Raw genomic sequence first — 25,524 nt, 5'->3', positions numbered from 1 at the left:
AACTAAATCGATATTTCTCTTACCGACTATAAATCTATATACGTGTTCAAATGCTACGAAATATCCAACTTTGATATATACCAAAACAGTGGATAGCATTAAAGGCTCCCTCTGATTGGCTACCCAAACTCCGATAAACTTTGCTATTCACCTCCGAGCAACTTGCGTGGTTACTCGCGTGGGATTTGCAGTATATATCCACCACTGGCCACCTCCACTTCTGTGAATAGTTGTTAAAACATATACGTGTAATAGGGAGCTAAAGCATGGACATCGACCACGGCTACTTGAAGTTCATCTTAAAATATTATCTCTCTTTACTGTAATAAGTTTGCGATTATTCCAAGTCGTTCATGGATAGTGTGTACTAACATTCCAGGAATAATGTTGGTATGAGTGGTGTGCATGTTTGGAGAGAAAATTGAAAATTTATCGTCAGGTGTTTGCGTCCTCCACATAACTTCAAATTTCATTTATCATTTCACGACGTTTTCAGATCGAGAACGGAAAAGAAATGAATCGAAATGTAAAACGCACGTGTGAGTCGGTGCAAAGCCGTTTTCTTTATTTGCTCACTAAACCTGTTGTTTTGCAGTCGACGTCTCGTCTTGCCTAAGCTCCCCAAAATCATATAACTCTCGGTATTCATTTTCGTTAGTCAGCTTGTGGCTGAAAACAATTGAAGTGTTAAGTTGAGCCGAGTTTCTTTGATAATCACTTTTATCAAGATTCAAATTTGCGGCCTTTGATGCAAAAGAGTTAAAACTTAACCTGCAACTAAGGCTTGGCTGGAGAAAATACCACCAAATACTGCACAAGTAATGCCTATTATGATAACAAGAACGTCCAGGAAAACTTCGTACCGTTTTAGTTGATTGAATTTCAACTTCAGGTGAACTGCACATGGCGCAACAAAGGAACCCATCGAGTCGATCACGCTTCCAGTGAATGAAACAACAAAGGCGAATTTAGGAAATATAATTGCCACTAACACCGTTAAAATGACTACGGTTGTCCGACTGAGAAATAAACCAATCCTTGGAAATTTGGAGAAAGCCTGTTGGTAAGCTTCAGATGTTTGGATAAAGACAAATACTGGAAAAACAGTCAAGGCATACGAAAGTACGCAAATTGCAGTAAAAAGAAAACTGGTGCACGTGCGAATTGGGCCTTCGGGTAAATTATTAAGTATAACTTGATCTGTATTTGACCCAAACGACAAGAACGCAAGGAAAGAAAACCCTATCTTTATGAAAACGTTTATTATGTAGGCTAATGCAAGAGCCAGGTTGAATTTGTGTTTTTCGCGCATGCTATGTTCAACTGTAGGTAAAATATAAAGCGAGCCATAGGCCAAGATCAAAATTGGAAGAGCAATGCTTACACCTTCGCCGTTCCAAAATAGAATGGACTCCAGATTCCACTTTTCCATGTGCGACATCCCATACCAAAGAACAGTTATTACAACTGAAATTAATGCAACAACACTAATGATACTTAACCAACCAATCTCTTTCAGAGAACTAAAAAACGTTGTTGGAAAAACCACGACTCCTGCAAGGCATATCCACGCTGTCATCGTAAGAGGAACTGACGGGAGACTGTGGCTCATAAGTGATCCACATAGAACCAGATATGAAACGGAGCTAAAGAAAAGACCCAGGTTCACAAAAACTGTAAATACATAGCCGCCATATTTAGGTAAAAGTACATCTCCCAATTCTTTGAAAGTGGACCTTGACCTCACGTTTCTGTTCTTTTCGTCTGTGTCATAAAGACACGCTATTAAAATTTTTCCTGTGTACCACGCACAAACTGGAAGTATTAGAAATGCCACAAGAATGGCAATTCCACCCCGTTTGATAGCATACGGTAATGCAAGGAATCCAATGCCTTCCATGTAGTTTAGGATATTAGCAACCGATTTCCAGAGTGATGAATTGCCAGTAGAACTTTGATGTGAGCTTCTGTCTTCTATGGGAAAGTTGAGTTCGTCATCTGTGGACAATTCAGCGTCGCTGGACTGCAGCTCTAAGATCGCTTCACGTTCTTCATCAGAAAGATCATCTGAATTCATGATCAAAATTGAAGGAAAATCTGATTATTTGCCGAAGATTTTAGACAGGACAATGAAAGTATCCACTGTTTGAATGATCTGTGGATCAATACAAAAGGAAAATGGGTTACCGAAAGAAGACCGATCAAAAAAAAAAGATACTTTATGCATATACATGATAAAAGAGACGAATGAAGGGGTTAGATCTCTCGTATAGGGGTTAATTGAATTAGTGAATTAGGTAAGCGTGTTGTTATGGCATGGGTGGTCTCCCCAGCACAGCCACAAACGAGTCTATTTTTAGAATATCCGTTCCCGCGAATATCAGTTGTCATGCCACTGAAAAAACATGGCAGAAGCAGTCATGCGTGGCATGGCGTCTTTTGATTGGTTAAAATTGGCGGCCCTTTGTTTTTTTCATGTGCAAAGTGCGCAAGACTGGAAAGACATAGATCAACAGTCTTATGAGAGAGGTGCAGCATTGCGGTCTATCACTATATCATGACTAATTATCACTTATGATATATCAAGAAATATCTTGTATGTTTCTTGTAAGCAATGTTGATAATATCATGATTAATCAATGGTTTTATAAGGGACTGATTTTTTGATATTCCGCATTAGGTTTTTATCATATAAGCATAATTTATCATGATATTATCAGAATATTTTATTAAGTAAGAATTTTTTCTTCCTCCTGTGATATAGTGATAAATCATGATATTATCAGAATATTTAATTAAGTAAGAATTTCTTCTTCCCCCTGTGATATAGTGATAAATCATGATATTATCAGAATATTTAATTAAGTAAGAATTTCTTCTTCCCCCTGTGATATAGTGATAAATCATGATATTATCACAACATTTTTATTAAGTAAGGTTTTCTTCTACCCGGTAATAGAGTGATCAATTGTGGTATTCTCCAGCTTTATTAGAGAATTTTGATATTATCATGATATATCAAACAATCACTGTCAGTGTCTGTTCTTCTTTGTTACATGATAAAATCACTTGCGTAAGACATGATTTGAGAATGAGAGTGATACATGATATTAAAGCTTGCTATTCAGAAATATATTTTTCCATGCTATTCTCAAGATTTGAGAGTGATACTTTGATATCTCAATTTACCACTTTTTCAAATTAAAGATTTGATGGCGACAATTACAGAATTTGCAAGCGAAAATTATTGAGCAACTATCATGATAATCTCAAATGATAATGATAGTTTAATATTTGACATGCACATTATGATGAAAATGATTCCTCGATATTATCATTCTATTATCACCCAAATATCAATAAAATATCCAAATATCAAGTCTCAAACAAATAACATCCTATCAAGATATTTTGATAAACCGCAATACTGCACCTTAGTGTATCTTATTCACTCTCTTTGACCCTTATCAAATCGAATGATTAATGAAACAAAATCTTGAGCAAAGAGGCCGAATCACCATATTTTTCCCTATTCCGATGAAAATAACTTAAAATCTACCTATTTGTGAGCGTTTACCCGAACACGGTTTCACATCGACACGGTTCCGGCATGACTTCGAAACCGCGTTAAAATCGATGCGATTTCATTGAAGTGTTTACACTGAACTATTTTTGCCAGATAAATCTAAGTCGTGATGGTATAAGCGAGCGCTGCACTACGTGCTAGATTCACTATTTTGAATTGAACAATGCAAATGTCGCGCCAAAATAGTAACCGTACGCAAGTCGATGCGGTTTCCCTGTTTACACGACAGATAAAACCACATCGTTTTGAAAACGCTCTTCTTTTGGCCGCGGTTACAAATCGACACGGTTTCGGCAACAGTCTCGATCGGTGTCGTGTAAACAGAAGGTGAAACACATGAAAAACGATGCGGTTACAAATGAAAACGCGTTCGTGTAAACGCCGCCTTAGTTACATGTAATACTTTGTGCTTATTTCACAGACAACACCTTATTGTGGGTCAATTGGTGTGAAAGTAAACCGAGCGGTTATTATTATTATTGAGCAGGTTGAAGTTTTGGCAGCTGTTCGGCTGAGGTGGACCTGCTATACCCACCCATCCATATACTCACAGAGGGCAGACACCGGGAACTTCATCCCCTACTCTTCTCGAATAGTGTCTTGGTTCTTTAACTTCCCACAGGGAACTAATGAACATGGAAGATATTTGTGAGACAGGGGCTACGGTTTCTAGTCCTTATCCGAGAAGACTTGAAAGTCTAACCATTTGCGGATGTAATTACAAAGGCAGAACTTCCTCCTCAGTTATTTAAAGACCCTGAGTGTTGGTCCGGCCGGAGTTGAACTCACGACCTCCCGCGTGACAGCCCGGTGCTCAACCAACTGAGCCAAGTTCAAAACACGTTGCCAAAAAGCGTCTACTTTGCAATTGCTGCGTCATTGACAGTCAAGTTCATGTGATTTCAATTAAACAACATGATTTATACAAAACACAGTAAAATATTCACAGGAAAGTAAAAAAACAAAACAGTTGACTTCGAACTCTCACAACTTAATCTGTCTTTACTATTGCAACCCAAATGCAAATGTAGCAGCTACAATAGAAAATTTTAATGTGTTGATTGCGTTGTTCGTTGTCAAGTGTGTATTGTTACGTTTATGCGTTGTAATACTGTCTAAGTGTTAACTAGTATGCCGTAATTATTCCCTGTAGTCTTTTTTGCACGTTCGTTTGTAGGTATATAAGTTTGTTTCGGCGTTATTACGCATAATTCTCTCTTTCCAAGTTTGGTCGCTGCATTAGTCATAACCGCCCTTCTAGGTTTTGCATTTGCAGCTATATGCGTTAGTTGCTGTTTTCGCGGTTCTCGGCAGCCTTCTGGCTTATTTCAACTCGTATCACAGTTTGTAAGTATTTGTTTCGTGTTTTCCGTTGCGCATTTCTGTCCTTTACCTTTAGAATAATTTATGTATTCGTTTATCTTATCTTTTTTCAGTTGAATCGCACGTAGTTGCAAAGTAATAAACAGCGAATCCAAAACGTAGTGCTTTTTTGGGGGGAGCAACAAGGATCTTCGACCGTTCATTCATTCAAAAACTGTGTTCGTTCGACCCGTTTGAAGACGATGGATACCAGTTCGGTGTTTGTGCAAGCGTCAATCTGCCAACTCAGGAAGTTCCGACGAAAGGAAAGAGTGCCTTGAAAGATTCGCGTTCCGCATGCAAGGGTCATTTGACTAAAATTTATCAGGATATCGAGCCTTCGCTGAGGCGTCGCAGAAATTTCAACCTTATCGAAGAGAAGCTTAGAGCTTTGGAGTTAGCGTTTACTAAATTTGAGCAAGCAAACATCACGTCCATTGATGCCATAGATGATTCCGAAGAGCTGCAAGTAGCAATTATTGGTTTCGACTCCGAACTCCAGAGGAAGCACGAGTCTTGTGAGCGTGTTAACAAGTGGTTAAATAGTGTCCGAAACGAGGAGACTTGTTCTGATGTTCAACCGAGTGATTCTGTAAGCCAGCATGGACTTTCGTTGATTCGAATAAAAGAAATCATTCTAGTTCTAGCATGGGTTCACGCTTGATTGTAAAAATAAAGGTAGCTAAGGCAGAAAGGGCCATCGCTAAACTAAAGTTCAATCAACTCAAGAAGAAGATAGAACTGCAACAGAAAAGCGATGCCGTACAGTGAGAGCAGGAGATCCTAGAAGAAGAGAATGAAGTTGAGCGAGCCACCCTAAGAGTCCATATTTTAGAGGAGAAAGATGGCGTAGACCAAATGGTGGATCCTTCCCAGGCTACCAAGGACAAGTCACTAGTTGAGCCAGAAAGGGCTTATGAGTCAGTTTACTTGCAGCAGCAACAGCAAATGATGCGGGTCCAGCAGCAAACGTTTGAATGAGTGGCGTCAACGATTAGGCAAGGGTTTGCCTTACCTAAACCCGAACTCAGCAAGTTTGATGGAAATCCCTTGAGAGCAATATCGAGAAAAATGCGTCCAATGAGAGTGAGAAGTTGTCATTTCTTCTTCAATACTGTACGGGAGCAGCTAGATATGCTATCAAAAGCTGTGTTTCCATGGTACCAGACTGCACGAGCCCTGCTGCAAGATCGTTTTGGGCATCCATTCAAGATTGTCGTACCACACTTAAACCAAATAACTCGTGGTCCACCCGTGAAGCCTTGTGACCAAAAGGGGCTATTGGCCTTTGCAGACCAGCTAAGGGATTGCCAGAATGCATAACAATCAATCGGGTACCAGGACGAGATTAACAGCGTCGGAAATCTGAGAAGAATATTTCACAGGTTCCCCCTTCAGGTTTCTCCCATGAGGCAATCGATAGAGCCTTCAAGAACTTTTACGTAGATGACTGTTTGAAATCTGTGCAATCTTCCTGTGCTGCTATCGATTTAAGAAGTCAGCTCTGCGAACTGTTTCAAAGGGACGGGTTCCGATTGACTAAGTGGTCGTGTAACTGTAAAGATGTCCTAGAGTCCATTCCAAAGACCGATAGGGCCCCTTCAATCTTTGGTCTTGATTTGAATGCTGAAGAGCTTCCCATCGAGGGAACTCTCGGAGTTCAGTGGAGCATGGAGACAGATATGTTCATCTTTAAGTTGCTACCAAAGGATAAGCCCTACACACGTCGAGGGATTCTATCAGTGACCAGCTCCATTTATGATCCCCTCGATATCATTTCGCCAGTTGTTCTTTCGGCCAAGAAACTAACTCAAGATCTTTCCAAGCAAGGGCTTAGTTGGGATGAAGAGATTAAAGAAGAAGAAGAAGAAGAAGAAGAAGAAGAAGAAGCTGTACGCTGGAAAAAGTGGCTTTTAGAGTTACGCAAGTTGTCCCAGATTTCTTTGGCGCGATGTTTGAAACCAGCTGACTTTGGTGTCGCAGATGTCACGGAGCTTCATCACTTCGCAGACGCGTCACAGAACGCGCATGGTGCAGTCTCGTATACAAGATTTGGTAAAGAAGAAAGGAATGCAGTCCACTGCAGTTTTCTCGTTGGAAAGGTCCGTTTGGCTCACGTCAAGCCAATGACCATTCCCAGGTTGAAGCTATCAGCAGCGGTAGTTGCCGTGAAGCTGGACCGAACATTAAGAGAAGAACTGGAGATGAAGATTGACAGATCGGTGTTTTGGTCGGACTCTATATCTGTTTTACAGTACATCAAGAATGAAGACAAGCGGTTTCAGACGTTTGTTGCAAATCGTCTGGCAGTGATCCACGATGGCTCAAAATTATGGCAGTGGAATTTCGTTGAGTCAGCAAAGGAACCCTGCAGATGATGCCAGCAGAGGTTTGACTCCGGAAGAGTTGCTTCTTCAGGATCGATGATCAAAAGTGCCGAATTCCTTTGGAAACAAGAAGAGTCTTGGCCAGTTCCTTCAAGTCCTTTACCAAGTATTCCTGACCAGGATCCAGAGATTAAGAGTCAAGGTCAAACAAATCGAGCAACTATGCTAAAAATGGTGTCTGAGGAAATTAATTTACACTTAATGACCCAGCGTTATTCGTCTTGGTACGAGCTTAAGAGAGGCGAGGCCTGGTTGTTACGTTTTAGAGAGTACATCCGAAGAAAGCGTTACCCGCCAGACGACGCACTGCCACAAGGCGAGCTTTCACTAGAGGAGTTAAGGTCCGCAGAACTTCACACCGTGAAGTACGTTCAGAGTTTGTCTTTCCCGGAAATATTTAGTGCACTTCAAGCTTCAAATTCCAAAACCAAAGAGAGGCATGCCCTGAGGACTTCTGGCTCGTCTGGTTCCATCCACAAAGGCTACGCCCAATGCTTGATAAAGAGGGAGCGTTAAGGGTTGGTGGAAGACTTGTGAATGCCTCGTTGTATTATCAGTCAAAAAATCAGCTGCTACTGCCTCACATTCATCAAGTTTCCAGATTGCTGAATATGGCACATCACCAATCCGTGAGACACCTAGGTCAAGAATACGAGCCTAAAAGTTTACGAAAAAAGTACTGGATTATCAAGGGACGAGCTGCCGTTCGCAAAGTACTGAGTGGTTGTTTGACATGCCGTAAGCAGAACTCTCTCCGTGGCCAACAAATGATGGCAGATTTACCCAAAGAAAGGTTAACTTCCAGAGACCTGCCATTTTCCTATGTCGGTATCGACTACTTTGGACCACTGTTCGCGAAACGAGGAAGAAGCACTGTGAAGCACTACGGATGTCTGTTCTCTTGTCTTACTGTTCGAGTCACCCACATTGAAGTAGCCGAGTCTATTGAGACAGATTCGTTTATCATTAACGCATTGCGCAGATTCATCAGTCGAAGAAGAAAGCCAAAGGTTATTAGAAGCGACAATGGTAGTTACCTCTGCGGAGGGGAAAGAGAGTTAAGAGAAGCAGTGGATAGTTGGAAGCAGCAGAAAATCAATTCATTCCTGCACCAAAGAAATATCGATTGGAAGTTTAGCCCTGGAGCCTCTCATGGGAGGAGTGTGGGGACGCATTATTCGAGCTGTGCGCAAAGTTCTGAGAGTATTGTTGAGAGAGCTGTTGGTTTCTGGAGAAGCGTTGCGAACATTGATGGCTGAAGTTGAAAGTATCCTGAATAGACGACCATTCATCCGCAACAATGATGACCCGGCTGACATGGAACCCTTGACCCCAAATCATTTGCTTCTCATGCAGTCAAATTTGAATGTGCCACTTGGTGTATTCGTGAGGGAAGATCTCTATTGCCGAAATCGTTGGAAACAAGTGCAATATCTTGCTGACGTATTCTGGAAAAGATGGTTGTCGGAGTATTTGCTTTCCTTACAAGAACGCCAGAATTGGTTAAGGCCGCGTCGAAATTTTGCAGTCGGAGACCTGGTGCTCATCGCAGATAAAAGGGTTCACCGTGGACAATGGCCGTTAGGTCGCGTCGTTGAAGATCACCCGGGAATTGATGGCCTTACAAGATCGGTGTTGGTTGCGACAAGAACGACGGTTCTATCAAGACCAGTCACGAAGTTATGCCTCCTAGAACAAGAACATTTATCTTAAGCAAAAAAGTTTGAATTTCAATTGAAAAATGAACTGTTTGATGGCGTTAGCTCAACCAACCTTGAACGGCAATATATAGAATTCTAGCTGCTAAGTGAAAACGTTTTAGTGAACTTCATTAAGTTCAGGGGCCGGAATGTAGAAACTGGAATAGAAAATTTTAATGTGTTGATTGCGTTGTTCGTTGTCAAGTGCGTATTGTTGCGTGTATGCGTTGTAATGCTGTCTAAGTGTTAAGTAGTTGACCGTTCAACAAAACTTAGTGCAGCGTTGTTAAACTCAGAGTGAAGGCCATATCGCATCTTACAAACCTCGTTGTGGGTTCATGACAAAATCCTCCTTGAAACTTGCAAAAGCTCGCAAATACTCTAAAATCACACAAGCGGAACAGATTCATAACCTCTTGAACATGTCTGTCTTATGGATGCTGCATACATGATAGTCCTATACCACCACGAAAAGTGAAGATATCGAGAACAATCGAAGCTTCTTACCGACAATTGAAATCTATCAGACCTCCGTGTGTATAGCTTATCTAATCCACTGCTGCAGCGAGACCTTTTGATTTTCATATGAATGCACCTGCTGATATGAGTGCTACACTAATACTTATTTGCATGATAATAACTTATATCATACAAGGTCATTGTTTCTTGTACGCTGCCGCCAGAAGAATACTGGTCGCTAGTCCAAAGAGCTGTTATCATAGCAACTCTAGAAAAAAGAAAGGAAAACCACACAGTATTGTTTCACCTGGCTTAGCTAACCGATCATTTTATTTCCCGTTATCAAATCTAGATGCTTGTTTGCGTAAGAGAACATCGTAGTCACAAACAAATAACTTTCTGTACAGTGTCCCCAATTGTGCCTAAGCGCTAAATACACTTGACTCTTACATAAAGTTCATAATTGTTATTATTATAGCAGTGCAAACGTATGTATGCTAAACGATAGCTAAAGCACAGTAGGGCGCTGTTGCGTAACCTAAACGCCAACGGGAAATAAGAAAATTAAAAGAAAAACTTATTATGGAAACTAATACATTAAAATGTCTTCTAAGTAGACCTTGAAGGTAAAAAAAATTCAAATCTTCTTCTCTGAGATATCACATTAAAATACTTAAAAAATGCTCTACTAGTGTCTTATCTTATGTCATTATCTTGAAGTGGCGGGCAATGTGTAAACTTGAAGTTAACACGGACTTGTGCATCTTTATCAAGACGTCTTTACTCTTCCTTCCCACTAAAACCCTAACAGTTCTCTCAAGTCCTTTGGAGTATCCTCCCAGTACATCTAGAATGATGTTGTGCTGGGCTATGCTGTATCCTTTGAATTGTTGTTTTAGTTCCAGCCGCAAGGGGGCATACTTCTCTGTCTTATCCTGGTCTTTTGCAGCTCTGTTGTCCACCCATGGACAACTCATCTCTAAGATGGTAACATTCTTCCGCTTGTGGTCCACAACTCTAGCATCTATCCGGTTGGCTCTCACTACCACATGGTCTTCGTACAGCGGGACATCCCAAAAGGCTTGTGCATCTGCGCTTTCGTAGACAGGTTTTGGCTCGATCGGGAAGTACCAAGGTGGTACAGTGTCTACGAGTTCTAGATCATTATTATTATTATTATTATTATTATTATTATTATTATTATTATTATTTAATTTGATTTGATTTCTGTACAGTGTCCCCAATTATTAGTACCTCATCGCTAAATACACTTGATACTTACATAAAGTTCACTATTATTATTATTATTATTATTATTATTATTATTATTATGATTATTATCATTATCATTATTATTATTATTATTATTATTATTATTTAATTTGATTTGATTTCATAAAAACTCTTTGACTTGGGCCATTTTAGTAGGAATAAAACGCAAACAGCGGTTACAAACATTTGCTTGAAATGCATAACTTTTATAAACTTAACGTTTCGTATGTTACAACATACATCATCAGAAGTGATTATTATTCAGTTACAGATAAATTTAAATTCAAAAATACAACTGTACGGACTGGGAACTAACGAAATTGATTGACATAAAATGACAAGAATATGCTAATAATAGAGATAAAGTTTCTCACTGCCAACGTTTTCATTTAAGGCTGGCTTAAGATCAAGGATCAACAGAGACTCTTTAATATTGCAATGCATGTCTGATCGACTAGTTGCTAATATTTCAAAATGATCCCACTTAATTCTATGGTTGGTTAATAAAACATGATCAGCAATTGCAGATTCGTGACAATTTGTAGTTAGAGCTTTAAAATGTTCTGTTTTTCTGTCACGTAATCGGCGTTTCGTTTTCCCTATGTAGAAATCATTGCAATCCCAGCAGTTTGCTCTGTACACTACTTTTGACCTGAAGGAAGGAGCTAGTTTATCTTCGTAAGGGAGAAAAGACTTCATTCTTCGGTTGTTCTGAAAAACTATAGTGACGTTGAAAATACCATAGAATTTGTTTATACAAGACCTCAGCTGTTTTGTGAGGTGTTTGCTGTGATGACCTAAGAAACGTAGAACGATAAGAACTTCTTTTTTCTTAACTGTTTGTACAGGATCTTTTGGCTTATTTTAATGTTTCTCAATGACATCGTTCATATGATATTTAACTTAATAGCTACCCTATGGGAACTGTTGTTTCAAATATTCTTTCAGTTGGTAGTCGAGACCACATACAAAGTCGAAAATTAAATTTTATTGGTTTCTGAAATAAATGGATATGTGGCATCATTCTCTTATACCAATGAGCTTGCAATTATATTTGATAGACATTCATTTCCAGTGCTATTGAAGTTTTTTTAAAAAGTTATATATATTTATCATTATTCTTTCATCAATGCGTTTGCAGCTATCTTTATTTGATGCACAATCTTTACCATTGTTATGTTAAGGTCCTGTTCCAGCTGGATGCCAACAGCAATTGTTGATCCAATATCAATGGAAAAATACATTTGAAGAGTTTCTGGAGGGCGACTTATAGCAAGTCTAGGACTGAAAACACCCTTGTTCCTCGCCCTTGAAAGCCAAGTACTTTTCGTAATTTATTCCCAAGAATTAAGCTACGCAACCATAATATATCACCAAGATTTACCACCTTACCGGGAATTCCATCCTTCACAATACTTCATTAATCAAATGTCAGCTACTGAATTGCTAATCGAAATCAAAGTTAAAAAGATTATCGCAGTTAGCAACTTAAAGTTGCACTGTCGAGCTAAATTTAATGCTTTTAGGTCAAAACTGGGTAAAAATCTAAATTACTACCGTTAGCTCACACGTGAAACATTACCGACAACCCACAGAGAAGATATGAAATGTATTTATGGCACAAGGAGCTATTCGTATTTAATTTTTGGCGACTTTCTGAAGACATCGTCTCCAAACTTAAAAAAATAGTGGCCAGTTTTTTCAAAATTCAATCCATTTCAATCCTTTCCATCCTTGGCAGCAAACAACAAAGACTGATAGCTTCAGTGCACTTCAGTGGTTATTGGTAACAAAACTAAAGCATTTTTCTTCGGTCTTCTTTGATGCAAAGACGTCTTATAACTGTTTTGACTAAAACAGCGTGACACTGCCCCTTAAGCTGTTGCCAGAAAGCCTGAAAATTTGGTTTTATCAACGGAGTGAAAAGATTTAGGTTTGAGAGGTTATTTCACAAGTGGGAACCGGCGTAAGTTTGCAGAAGCACGACGATTCGCACGTCATCTTGAATCTTACTACGCTCGCGTATGCCAAATTTTCCTCGGCTTGTTTCACTGTGTCAACGTCGCAAGCTCATCTTTGTGCTTACGCTTGTGCTTATCGCACCAGTACGCTTTAGTGGCCGGATCGTTATATTGTGTCATGATCGTTTTCAACAAATTGTTATTAAACCTCTTGAGGACTCACTAGCAGACCTCTCGTTACGACCGATTTTACCATTTTTCTAAATTGTAATGACAGAGAATTTCACAATTTTTGTCTTCGTTCCTGTCATGTTTCGTTCTACATCATTCAGAGCCGGAGAAATCATCAATCATGCGAAACATTGTTGGCTTAAGTTTAATTGCGTTGCGGGCTTCCCAAACTTTCCAGTTTTTTCTATTTCAAAATGGTCGAAAATTGTCATTACTTATCAAAAGTCTTGCCTTCAATACACGAACCGAACCGATTAGTTAGTTTTCTTTGCCGTGCGGCAGTTGTTGAAGTAGTTTTTTTTTTTGCAACTCTAACGCATAAAACACAAATGTGCGCCGCTCTTTGAGAAGCCGACTAGTTGGTTATATTTTGTCGCTCGATAAGTTTTCGGTTTAGATTTCATTTTGCCCGATTTAGAGATTGTTGATGCTGGAATCGCGATCAATCTTACGGCTGAAACCAAGCACAGACATCTTAATGTTTCTTGATGTGGCCTGAAGTCCCTGACATGAGGAATAAATCTCAAGTGAAGCTATGATCCTCGCAGTTTCACTTCATTTCATATCCGCAGTTCATATATGATCCATTTCATACATCATTTCATCGTTGAGAAATAAGTTTCTGATGTGTCTCTAACGCGTTCAACGCTGGCGGCATGGAAAGCGACATGATAAGGACTAAACCTCTCCGCATAATTATAGTTGAAAGGAACACAAACTATTTGATCGGTAACATTCTCTTTTTTTTTAATTTTATTTATTTATTTATTTTTTTATCGGTAACATTCTTCATATGATTCGCGAATTATGCTCAGCCCGAGAAATTTAAGATACAAAAGGGTGATTTCGCATGTAGAGTTGGTTTGAAGGCATCACATTAGGGCCATTTACACGAGGAAAAATTACTAAGCAACGGTTTACCTAAGACGTAAAATTACCTTATATTTTAACTATTCGGGCCTCATTTGCGTTATGGGTAACACAAGGGCTTTGAGTTTGTCGCTTTCATTTTAAAGCCGGGAAAAGACGGAAGAATCGAGGAAGAATGGTTTTCATGATTTTTGATCCGAGAGTCCATAGCTAGGTTTCCACAAGCAGCTGAAGAAGCATGCCGCTGTTGGTTTTGCAGAACATTTCCTCATGGTCCACAAAACTTCGTTGCGTACCTGTATCCATCGGGGGCGCTCGTGAGTGTTCATGAGAGATCGTTTCAAAAACGAGTAAACTGGAAAGTACACCATTACTCTCAAGGCCGCACATGAATCTGTAATAGCGTTGAAGAGTATTAAAGTAGAAGTAGAAGGCAACTCAGGGGGCGGCGCTGATTCAAAATTTCAAGGAAAATCGCTTTCCCTATTCCAAACCATTCTGACTCATTATTTGTGTAGTTTACAAGTTGGCAATAACATGAACCGAGAAACGAAAATATAACTATGCGCATACATTTTAAAATTCCCATATCAAATGCTTCAAAAATCCTTCGAATTTTAACTCAAATTTCCAATAGTTTCTCCAGGTTTATTTTGCTTTTTGAACCTCTCGGTTGAAAAAGTAGAATGTTATCGTTATTTTGCAGCTTACCATGCAAGTTGGCACTTTACGACCAGATACACTCCTGAAATTGAGCTTGGAGAGAGGAGTTCGGCCACTTAAGACTCCATTTCTTTATAAATTTCTCATTAAATTTCGCGCGGTGCTATGATGCCAACTCGTGCATATCAATGTGTCCGGCCATTCAAGTCAAGACAATAACGCATATCCACCCTCGGTTACCTCAAGCATCGCACTCATAACCCTCTTTCACTGACTATAGACATCAAGTATTGAAATCTGAATTGGGCATCTACATAAGCCTCTTCCATAGAGCCACTTTTATCTACTACAACAAGAAAGCCATCCGTACTATCAACTGTTCACATTCTAATTAATCCTAATTCTTTCTGAGCTTAAATATCCTTCCTCTTATGCTCGCTCTACAAATTCCAAGTTTCCCTTTTTGTATTCTCACATAATGTATGTTTTTAAGCAATCCTTAAAGTGGAACTCTTCCATTTATGTTTTTGTTTTCAGATATTTTTATAACTAGTCTGCTTACCATAAACAACCAGTCCGGCTTGCAGTAGTAATGTAAGACACGATAAGGCACTCGTGCCTTATCGATGATCTTACATCACTATTACCATTAATAGAAATCATTTTTTGGTTTATCTTTAAATTATTATATTCTCAACCTCGGATAATGCAATTGTAGCTTTCTCATTGGTTCACTGGATCTCGGTCATCAGCAATCATACCTGCGTTTGATGATATGGAAATGAATGCAGCAAGTATCGCTCAGCATAAAATTTTAGGCGCCCGGAAATCACTTCATTTTCCGATCGTTTTTAGACTAAATAAAATTTAGGAAAACCGAAGGTTGAGAATTTAATAAAACAATTATTCCATTCGCCCTTGTTCACAAAACATTGTTATTTACCCCTGGTTATTTACCATCTCGTATCCAACGCGGGCTCATGGAATAATTGTTAATTATTTGGAAAACTATGTGGAAAATAATTTTGGGGGGTATTTTGGTAAAATTATATGTAAATATTTTTCGCTAATAAAAATTGCGCTCGTTTTTTGGCTTAAATTTTTGAAAACTATATGAACATTTGACAATAAAAAATTGCGACAGAACATTTCTTTAACACATTCTAAGATCTAAAAAGCTAAAAAGTTGAATAAAAATCGACGACGTTTCCACGTTACCGTAGCGTCATTATCAAGTCAAAAATGTAATATCTATAAATACTAGGAGTTTCAGTGTGAAAGTGAGTGCTGGCGTGGAAACTGGGAGCAGTGACTGGTATTTTTCTTAAGACAGCTGCAAATTTTTGAAGCAAGATGTTACCGGAAATGTGCATGCGTGAAAGTATAAAAGAGCGAAGAAAGGTGTGCATATCTTTAGCCTGTGTGGCGGGCGTTACTATTTTGGAAGCAAAGGGATAATTTCATTCAGTCTTTGAATTTAAACTTCTGTTCTTGTGAAATTGCTGGCCCCTTTTCAGCAAAAGAGTTGCCTTTTGAGAAATGCTGAGGGTAGTTGAGCAAACGACAATTTAAATTTATTGTCGTGCTTGAGAATAGACTGCGAGTAGTCTCTTATTTTGCAGAGCGCGCGATTGCATGACACGACTCGTTTTTACCACTAATTTGCATAAAATAATAATTTCATCCGTTGTGCGTGGCTCTTCGGAAAGAAGGACGACTGTTGGTGGTCTAGCTCGAGAAATGATTTTCTCTTCGCCCAACGGTTGACGACATTGAAGAACAATTTGACACGGTAGTCAAATGTAAGAGGTTCAAAGACTGAACATGTACGGTTGAATGATGATGGCTAGTACTTAAACACGGAATGCGAGAATGATGGAATGCCGGAAGGGTGGAATATTTAAACATGGAACGGTGGAATACTTAAAGACGGAACGCCGGAATACTTAAACAGGGAACGCCTGAATACTTAAACCCGGAACGCCGGAATACTTAAACATGGAACGCCGCAATACTTAAGCACGGAACAGTTGTGAAGATTTTGACAATTGGAACACATGGTTTCTTCACCCACAAGTGCTCGGGACAAAAACGAAAGTGGAGATCGGAACTGCATGTCCTTCAGAGTTTTTCAGTGCCTAGATGTTTTCGTTCCGAAGACTTTGGGAAAGTCGTGAAGAAGGGGTTACATCACTTCTCTGATGCGAGCACAAAGGGCTATGGTCAATGCAGTTACTTTATTGTCGTAAAAAAGGTTGCCGTTATTCATCGTGGTGAAGTACAATAATAATGTATTCTCGTTTGTCTCACGATGTGGTCACTTGTGATGCATACTGCTAGTCATCATCAGGCGATGATGTCGACTGGTTATGCGTCACCTTTTAAACAGGATGCTCCGCTGTGATTGGTTGGTTTTCAGCAGCTGTGAACCTAGGATCTGGAAACGCTACGTTGACGACACGTTCACCAAACTGGATCGCGGAAACGTTGATAGCTTCTTACAGCATCTGAACAACCAGCAGCCTTCCATTCGTTTCGCCATGGAGACAGAGAACGACTTCAAACTCGCTTTCCTTGACACCGCAGTTTCAAGAGAACCGGACGGCCGCCTCACCACCAGCGTGTACAGGAAGCCTACGCACACTGATCAGTACTTATCGTATGATTCCCAGCACCCGCAATCAGTAAAACGCGGTATTGTCAAATGCCTCTACGAGCGCACCAAACGTCTCGTAACAAAACCTTCTGTTGTTTCCAAGGAGAAGAAACACCTGTCTTCTGTTCTTGTCTCTAATGGTTACCCTCTTTCTTTCTTGCAGAAAATCACTAAGACCAGGACACCGAGTATCAGTGCTGAGCCCACGATCAAGTACAAGTCTACTGCGGTTTGACCCTATGTCGACAGGTCTCAAAAACCACTGAGCATGCTCACTTATTTCCCGCCATCAATGTTTCAAAATGGCGGACGACAAATGAGATTTCCCCACGTACTTTAACCTCTCACCAGGCCGCTCGTACATTTGTTCAAATTTTAATAATCGGTTGAGTTGCGCCTTCGACATTTCTAGTTTACCTCTGTACGAAGTTTAGAGAGATCGGCGGTTGTTATCCAAAAGATATTGTCCCTTATCTGGTTCCTTCTCGTGTAAATGTTCGCTGCTAGTGGAAGATGAACCGGACTCTGTTTTTCTCGTTTGTTAAAGCTGCCCATGGTTTGTTAAGCTTGAGATGTGGACTACGTTTACGTTGTTTTTTCCACAAGAAAATATCAAAAATGACTTTTTTTTCGTTCCAATGGTCTTGAGAAAACACTTCCTAAAGGTGTTGTTGTGGATTTAAACCGAAAGGAGCGACTGCATTAAGTTCATATAATGGCGAGAGTGACGAGACTAAGTCGGATCGTGTGCAAAAGATGACTTCGCAAACTAATTTGTGAGTAATAATTTACAATTTTGTTTTTCCGCTTAGCGTTCGTCTAGCGTTATAGCTCCATCATGATTGTAATTTCACGTTAAGAAATGCTTTAATATCGTCCATTTATCTTTGTACGCTGCTATCTTTTGATGTGAAAATAAACTGGATTCGTCTTAAGTTCGATTTTAAGGTCATTTATATTCCCTTTTCTGGTGAATGTCTAAGTTATTGTACTTTTGAGCAGTCACAACTCAACGATCCTTGCGTTCAAGTAGTTACCAAGTTATGGATTTGCAATTAATTTGAGTTTAAAATCAAAATCAAAATCCATGTTAGTTAAAATAATGTTTGGAAGAACAGAAGTGTAGGTACAGATGTATATAGATCTCTATAGATTCAGGTTCGTGACTGTTTTGCAAATCTTTTTTTTTTTAGACTGTTGTTTTCTGGAAGCATTTATGATGTAATTTTGGTTTTTGGGAGACTGTCATGTGTTGTTGGATCAAGGAATCTTTTTTGAGTCAAGTATGGTTGACAGTGGATAGTTTTTCCTGAAAAGGCTGAAAGGAAGCATTATTGCCTTGGACTTTTTTTGGTTACACCCCACATGTTTGTTCTTTTCTTAGATGGCAAAATTTATTAATATATTATGTGATTTGGAGCTGCAGCTAGAAACAGTGTCCCATGCATAAGGTATCATTGGGTTTGATGGCAGTAAAATAATTTTGGTAAAAAATATGTTTAGAGTTTTTATCATAACTTCTCATCTTGGTCCTGATGTACTTCAAACATGCTCTACCATTTTGCACAAGGAACTTGTCAATCAATTGTTACCTTTTGGTGTATTTGCAATAAGATCTTTGGATAGCAATTGATTTATTTTTCTTATCCCTTATGTGTAGATATCCTATGTCTGTCACATAGTTAGTTTTAAGCTTTTATTTCCTGTACTGTATCTTTATTATAGTTAGCACATGACCCCACAAGCATGTATTATTGCTTTAATATTGATTGTGTTTGAATAAAGGATATTGTTGTCTTGTCTTGTAGATAAGGCAAAACAGCCTCAGTTGTATTTGCATTATTATTTCTGAGTGTTACTTTTAAAGGGCAAACCATTACAAAGTGCACATAGTTTGCAGGAGTCCAGGAAAAGTATTCCAAATATTCACTGATTTGAAGTTTCTGAAGCAGGTAAATCTTGAAGAGTTTACGTAACAATATTTGGAATACACAACATTTCTATTTGGGAATGTTTAAGTCCACAGAATTTATTTTCTTTATGTTGAGAAGTACTGTAAGAGCTGTCAGGTAACTCAGATGGAAATTTGACAGACCTTAGCTGTAATTCAAATTATTAGTACAGTTTTGGTCGTTAGTGGAACATAATATTTTATTGGGACATTTTTTTAGTGAGTGATTAACCCATTGACTCCTGGGGATTCCCCATTGACAAGTAAAATCATCTGGTGTTAGACAGAGTAAAATGCTAAGTATGGCCAGTTTAGGGGTGAAAGGGTTATTAATTAATTAAAGTGCTATTCTTAGTTTGACTTTCTTTTTTTTCATTTGAACCAAAACAAGTGATTAATCATCACCTCCACCATGCTTTGCTTTGCGTTGCTTTGGCTTTTAGAACAAAGTATCAAAGTTGAAGCTGGTGGCTCGAGGAGTAAACTATAAAGACTATAATGGTATTTGAGTTTATATTGTAGAACAAATTTGCCTATATCATTAAAGTCATTAAATCAATGGGAATCCAAACATGAGGATGCAGTTTGCTCAGGAGGAGTTTTCCCTATAAAAATGGCAGGCCACTTAATTAATCGGGTTTTTTTTAAAAAACAACCCTTAAAGGTAACAGAACCTTGTTTTGTGGACGTAGGCTAAAGAAATCTGACCCCTTAGAGGAACCAGTTCTAAAGTGACAAATGACTGGCAAATAACTTTTACTTATGAATTATTTATAAGTAAAAGTTATTTGCTCGTGTACCAAATTCTCTCACAGTTCCAGTTATTTTTCAGATTGATAGCCTTAAATGTACTGCAGCAACTCCGCCAGCTGTTTGGTCTCAGCATCATAAGCAGTACAAATCCACATTTTGTTCTCCAAAAAGGAACAAAAAGAACCCCTGTCTTTTTCGTAAGGGAGCCCCCCTTGGGGCAGTTTGTTTACTTTACCACCATTGTTTAATACTATCCAGGGACTAAATCAAGAATGGAAATAGATTACAGTTTGAAAAAATATGCCACTTTTTTTTACTTCTTACACTTACTGCATTCAACTTTAATTTATTCATCCTTGGAAATGGTAGGAATGATTACTATTCTTTAAAGCAATTGCTAAAAATTCATTGCACCTAATGTTGAAATATTTTTTCCATATGGAAAGGTAACAGCAGTTATTTCTGTGAAAGTCTTCTCCAGAAAACTCCAACATGGGATTACACCCCTTTCGAATGTAGCTTTGTATGCTTTTGCTTGATGACTTTGAACAATTATTACATAAATATGAAGTTATGGAGTTTTTTAAAAGTTAAATCTAATGGAAGGGGATTTAAATTATTGAAACCACTGTGTTGCAACCAGAGTCCACAAAGAGAGGTTAAATAATCTATTGCACTGGAAGTATTTAGTAGGCCAGCATGAAATTTGTTTTGGATAATAGCACTGAATCACCTTCAACAAGTTTTCTAAACTTTGAAGATACCTAATTTTATATCCTCCTGCTGTTTTATTGCTGGAAGATAAAACCAATTCTTGATTAATTATTTAAATGTTGTCACATTAACCCACTACAATGTGTTGAAAGTGTATTATTAGCTGTAGTAATGTTTTGTTACAGTAAAATCCCCCCTTTCAACTTGGAATACCGGTATTGTTGTTTTGGCTATTCAGAGTTAACCTAATCTATGTTTATTTCTATAATTTGGAGGGAAGCAAACGATTGGCATTCGCTTGAAATGACTATAGCAAAATATAATTGCAACTAAAAGGTTTCCTTCTAGTGTACCCAATATGAGGTGCTTATATGGCATGTTATGTATGACATTGGTGCTAAATTCACTTTAAAATTTATCTTTCAACGCCTGAAATACATTTCTAACTTTTCAGGGACGTCATGCATGTCTTTTTTTCCTCCGTCTTAATAAATTTGCCTCCATGGACCACTTGAATGGCCACTTTAACAACTTAATTTTGAAGAAAAATGCAAAAATCTTAACATTTTCTGCTAGATGCGGGCCCCCGCGGAAACAGTGTGCAATTATTTAGTCGAAAGAGAAACCATTTAGAAATTTAGTGATATATTTTTTGCTCCAATTTTTAAAAGATAAACGCATGAATTGAAATCAAGATGGTACTCCATTAGCCGGTAAGCTCCACAAACAAATTTCCACTCAAACACTGTCACAGCAACCTGGATTCGCGTTAACCTTGAAATTGTTAAAGAAATTTCCCTCGTAGCACTGTTGGCTAAAAAGAGAATCTCGCTGGCATAAAAACGCACTATGCAGTCAAAACATTCGTCCGTTTTACTGGCCTGAAAAAGGTCTTTTTTTTTATCGACGGAGATCGGATAAACACCCGATGGATGGCAGCCATGTTTTTCGCCAGTGAACAATAAGTCAGTGGTTACCGTCTTGCGCACGCGTCCTTGAAAGGCAACCTTAGCCAATCAGCGGTTTTTGAGACCTGTCCTTCGCCGCTGCCTACAGCAACAAGGCATACGCGCTGTTTTCAAGTCGGATACTACATTAAGATCACATCTAGTGCGATCGAAAGACGCTGTCGAGCCGATTAAACAAGATGGCGTGGTTTACAGGATTCCCTGTGAATGCGGTAAAGTCTACATCGGCGAGACTGGAAGACCTATCAAGATAGAATGAAAGAACATGAGCGAGACATCCGACTTGCCCGTACCCAGACCGCCGCCGTTTCAGAACACGCTAACAACACCGGACAAAACCCGCTTTGGAACAAAGTAAAGTTTATTGATCGTGACCCTCATTGGTACACACGCAGGGTCAAAAAGGCGATTCACATAAGACTTTACCCTAACAACATCAACAGGGATAGTGGAATAGAAATTCCGGAAGCATGAACGCCCACGATCAAGAAACACAACAACAGGAAAACTGTACGACAGCGGACCGCCGAAGGAACAACCACGCCGAAACAGCGACGATCAAAACGCACCAATCACAGCTGCTAAAAACCAACCAATCACAGCGGAGCATCCTGTTTAAAAGGTGACGCATAACGAGTCGACATCATCGCCCTATGAACACTAGCAGTATGAAGTTGAAACGTCGCGATCTACATCACAAGTGACCACATCGTGAGACAAACGAGAATACATTATTATTATTGTACTTCACCACGATGAATGACAGCAACCTATTTTACGACAATAAAGTAACTGTATTGACCATAGCCCTTTGTGCTCGCATCAGAGAAGTGATGTAACTCCTTCTTCACGACTTTCCTAAAGTCTTCGGAACGAAAACATCTAGGCACTGAACAACTCTGAAGGACATGCAGTTCCGATCTCACAATTGTGGGGGAAGAAACCATGTGTTCCAATTGTCAAGATTTTCACAACTGTTCCGTGTTTAAGTATTCCAGCGTTCCGTTTTAAGTATTCTGGCGTTCCGTGTTGAAGTATTCCGGCGTTCCATGTTTAAGTATTCCGGCGTTTCGTGTTTAAGTATTCCGGCGTTCCGTGTTTAAGTATTCCGGCGTTCCGTGTTTAAGTATTCTGGCGTTCCACCGTTCTGGCATTCCATCATTCCGGCATTCCATATTTAAGTACTAGCCAATGATGATCAATGACGACCCACTGGAAAAGTACTCGACTCAAAGGCTGTGAGGCTGTAAAATTCCCTTCCACGTGCACGTGACGTCATCACGGGTATCAATACCCCAGATTATAGACATGATAACACCCCAATCGACTACGCATGCTTCCGATCTTCCACAAATTTTGATTTTTTTCGCTAATATCAAGAATAGGCTGCTGCCTCGCTAAGGTTCGACAGCAACTAAGACGAACAATAAGAGATAAGAATAATTTACAAGTTTAAAAACAAAAAGTTTCGCACGTATGGAATCCGTTTAGACGTTTCGGTCCGTGCTCGGTTCGGCCAATTCAATTTCCCATTTTTCCACAATAATTGAAAAATCATATTTTGTGTACCTTAAGGGTTTCTTGTTTATTTTTGAACTAGCAATATAACGTAACATGGACCAAACAACGGAAATTTATACCGATTTTTCTTTTTTTCTCTTTTTAACTTTCAATATCAATATCATTTTATTACCCAAAACAGCTTTTTTGGACATTTTAAAAACAATTTCTGTTTTCTACAAGAAATATAAAATTAAATAATGGGATAACCTCGTTGAGTTTGTTTTATTTTTTCATTTTCCAATCTTTTAGAAAAATGACTTCGCTGTCTTTATTGTTGCATTATTCTCCATTTAGACTTAAAAATAGAACAAGGAAAAAGAAGGCTGTAGCGTCCATCGATTTCTCATTAAGGACGGTGCCTACTAATCAAGATATTTTTGCCCCGGTGTGTGATTATGCAGGAAATGTAGGTCTTAACAAGTGTTATTGAAATCCAAAAAGAAAACTGGGGGTAACCACGCATTTTCCAAAATAAATCATGATTAATATTTGTAAACAGCTTTAAAATGCAAACCAATGTATGCCGTTCCTTCTCAAATTGAAGCTTAATTATCTCTCAAAAAAGCATGGTTACCCCCAATTTTCTTTTTGAATACCAAGAGTACTTACTAAGATCTACTTTCTCCGGATAGTTTTAAACCGTGCAAAAATATCCCTGTATTAGTAAGCATCGGCGATAGGAAATCCGAGTACCTGGAGATGCGCAGAACGTATGCGCAATAACAATAGTAGACACCGTCCTTAATCATTGTTTTGAGATTAAATCTTTACGACGGAAAAAATGATTTGGATTTCATACCTTCCCAATATGCAAGGCAAAAGTATTTTCGAGGTACTACTTTTCCTGCCCGGGCTTAAAACGATACAGTTTGGAGATCGTTTGCTGTTCTGGGATCATTTGCGGATCCGTTCAAATGAACATCCATGACTGTCGTCTCGTTTTAGCCCGGGCGGGAAAAGTAGTACCTCGAGAATACTTTTGCCTTGCATATTGGGAAGGTATGAAATCCAAGTCATTTTTTTGCGTCGTTAAGATTTAATCTCAAAACTATGAAAAGATGAGAAATCGATGGACGCTAAAGCCTTTTTTCCATTGTTCTATTTTTAACAACAACAAAAGCAAGGCGACACACGCTAACCATAACCCGGTTAACAACCCGGTGTGGTCCCCCGTGTGGCCAACACGTCATGCATGCGCACAACCATTTCAGCCGGTCAATTAGCAGCCATGGACAGCTGTTTCGGCCTTTTGGGCCTCATCAGCATGGCGTAGCTAACAGTTTTGCTGTTCCCAACCCAGCTTACCACATGTATGGCATGTGAAGCTGCCAGTTAAAGGGTGCTAAAAACACCCACCTGGTATGTTAGCTACGCCATGCTGCTGTGGCCTAGCGAGAAAAAGGGCTAACCCAGGGCGAAGCCCTATCAGTCTGTTTTTCCTTCTCGCTTTCGCTAGTGGTATCGCTGCTTTGGCCTTTGGCCGCGCAGTGTTGTGTCAAGTGCTGATGTTGATCCCCAGCATAGCTGGGCTGAAGATGTTCCTGATGATGTGTCTGTCGTGTCTTTGGATGATTCTGTTCCTCCGTCTTATGCCCAGATCGCCCGGCCTGGCCGCCGACCAAGAGTGTCGAGTCAGTCTATGGAGGATGATTACCTTATGAAGAATGACGCGCGTCTTTCTGATTCCGAAGAGGATCGGATGCACCCGTTGAATATTCTTTCTGAGCGTCCTTGTACGGCTCACTTTGTCCTTCCTGCTAAAGATACGCCTTTGTCTCAAGTCTTCCCTCATTTTAAGAATTGCGGCATTCGTGCGGCTGGTGTGAGGTGTTTGCAGCGCAGTCCCAATGGTTTTGTATCCGTAACGTTTTCTACGTCCGAGTATCGTGATTGTTTTCTTTTCAAGTCCTTGTTCATCTCTCGTCGTGATCGTCGTAATTCTTCGTCGTTCACTTTCGTTGCAATCTATGACGCCCCTTATGAACCTCTGGATGAAGCCCTTTCTTATCGTCTTAGCCATTATGGCTCTGTTCATGGAATTTGTTGGTGTGGCCTTCAGGGTTATGATGGCATCCAAAGTGGTACACGTGTGGCTAGAATGGCGTTGTCTGAGTCAATTCCTTCGTTCATGCGTTTTGGCAGGAAGCTTCTTAGGATTAAGCACGAAGGTCAGGTCCCCACCTGCCGTAAGCGGTGTCATTTGCCAGACCATGTTGCCAGAGCGTGTCCTAAATGTTGTTTGTTTCAACAGTGACCATCTGGGTCACACCTTCAGTGACTGTACTGAAGACACTAAATGCAGCATCTGTAAGGAAGATGGTCATTATGCCATTGATTGTCGCATGTCCTGGTGGCGTCGCCCTGCCTTGGCTGACATTGACGTTCCTGCCCCTCCTGTGTCCCATCCTTTGCATCCTTCTACTGATGT

At 39.5% G+C, this 25,524-nt stretch overlaps 4 protein-coding genes and 1 long non-coding RNA gene across 12 annotated transcripts in view; 4 read left to right on the top strand and 1 right to left on the bottom strand.

The window, feature by feature from the left end:
• LOC138033079 (vesicular inhibitory amino acid transporter-like) overlaps positions 1 to 15,109 on the bottom strand; it is a 15,229-nt gene extending 120 nt beyond the window's left edge. Inside the window, exons 1-4 of one of the 8 annotated variants that reach the window (XM_068880838.1) lie at positions 15,054 to 15,109; positions 9,543 to 9,762; positions 9,360 to 9,416; positions 1 to 2,155 (exon numbers count right to left, since the gene is read on the bottom strand). The exon at positions 1 to 2,155 is cut by the window's left edge and continues 120 nt beyond it. In XM_068880838.1, the coding sequence (XP_068736939.1) occupies positions 767 to 2,077 (1,311 nt within the window). In that variant the 5' untranslated portion in view covers positions 2,078 to 2,155; positions 9,360 to 9,416; positions 9,543 to 9,762; positions 15,054 to 15,109 and the 3' untranslated portion in view covers positions 1 to 766. Of the gene's footprint in view, positions 2,156 to 4,137; positions 4,197 to 9,359; positions 9,763 to 14,539; positions 14,701 to 15,053 lie in introns of those variants that run through there. The other 7 variants (XM_068880836.1, XM_068880837.1, XM_068880834.1 and 4 more) reach the window with 7 other exon arrangements.
• LOC138031363 (uncharacterized) lies at positions 7,372 to 7,851 on the top strand. The gene has a single exon (XM_068879066.1). It carries the CDS (start codon positions 7,372 to 7,374, stop codon positions 7,849 to 7,851), a length of 480 nt encoding a protein of 159 aa, XP_068735167.1.
• LOC138031362 (uncharacterized) lies at positions 7,947 to 8,594 on the top strand. Its single transcript, XM_068879065.1, has one exon. The coding sequence runs from the start codon at positions 7,947 to 7,949 to the stop codon at positions 8,592 to 8,594; it is 648 nt and encodes a 215-aa protein (XP_068735166.1).
• A 1,772-nt stretch (positions 15,110 to 16,881) lies between the features above and the next one.
• LOC138031361 (uncharacterized) lies at positions 16,882 to 17,382 on the top strand. Its single transcript, XM_068879064.1, has one exon. It carries the CDS (start codon positions 16,882 to 16,884, stop codon positions 17,380 to 17,382), a length of 501 nt encoding a protein of 166 aa, XP_068735165.1.
• A 170-nt stretch (positions 17,383 to 17,552) lies between these two features.
• Positions 17,553 to 18,970, top strand: LOC138032547 (uncharacterized). Its single transcript, XR_011128398.1, has 2 exons — positions 17,553 to 17,923; positions 18,341 to 18,970. It is a non-coding gene; the product is annotated as an uncharacterized lncRNA (long non-coding RNA).
• Positions 18,971 to 25,524: the final 6,554 nt, after the last annotated feature.

Source organism: Montipora capricornis, chromosome 14 (genome assembly GCF_036669925.1).
Source record: "Montipora capricornis isolate CH-2021 chromosome 14, ASM3666992v2, whole genome shotgun sequence".
Classification (NCBI taxonomy): Eukaryota; Metazoa; Cnidaria; class Anthozoa; order Scleractinia; family Acroporidae; genus Montipora; species Montipora capricornis.
The sequence above is the reverse complement of the archived record's forward strand: the minus strand, read 5'-3'. Positions and strand labels throughout refer to the sequence as shown.

Coding starts and splice junctions, on each gene's coding strand:
- LOC138031363 (XM_068879066.1), top strand. CDS start 7,372: ATGATCAAAAGTGCCGAATTCCTTTGGAAACAAGAAGAGTCTTGGCCA.
- LOC138031362 (XM_068879065.1), top strand. CDS start 7,947: ATGGCACATCACCAATCCGTGAGACACCTAGGTCAAGAATACGAGCCT.
- LOC138031361 (XM_068879064.1), top strand. CDS start 16,882: ATGCTCCGCTGTGATTGGTTGGTTTTCAGCAGCTGTGAACCTAGGATC.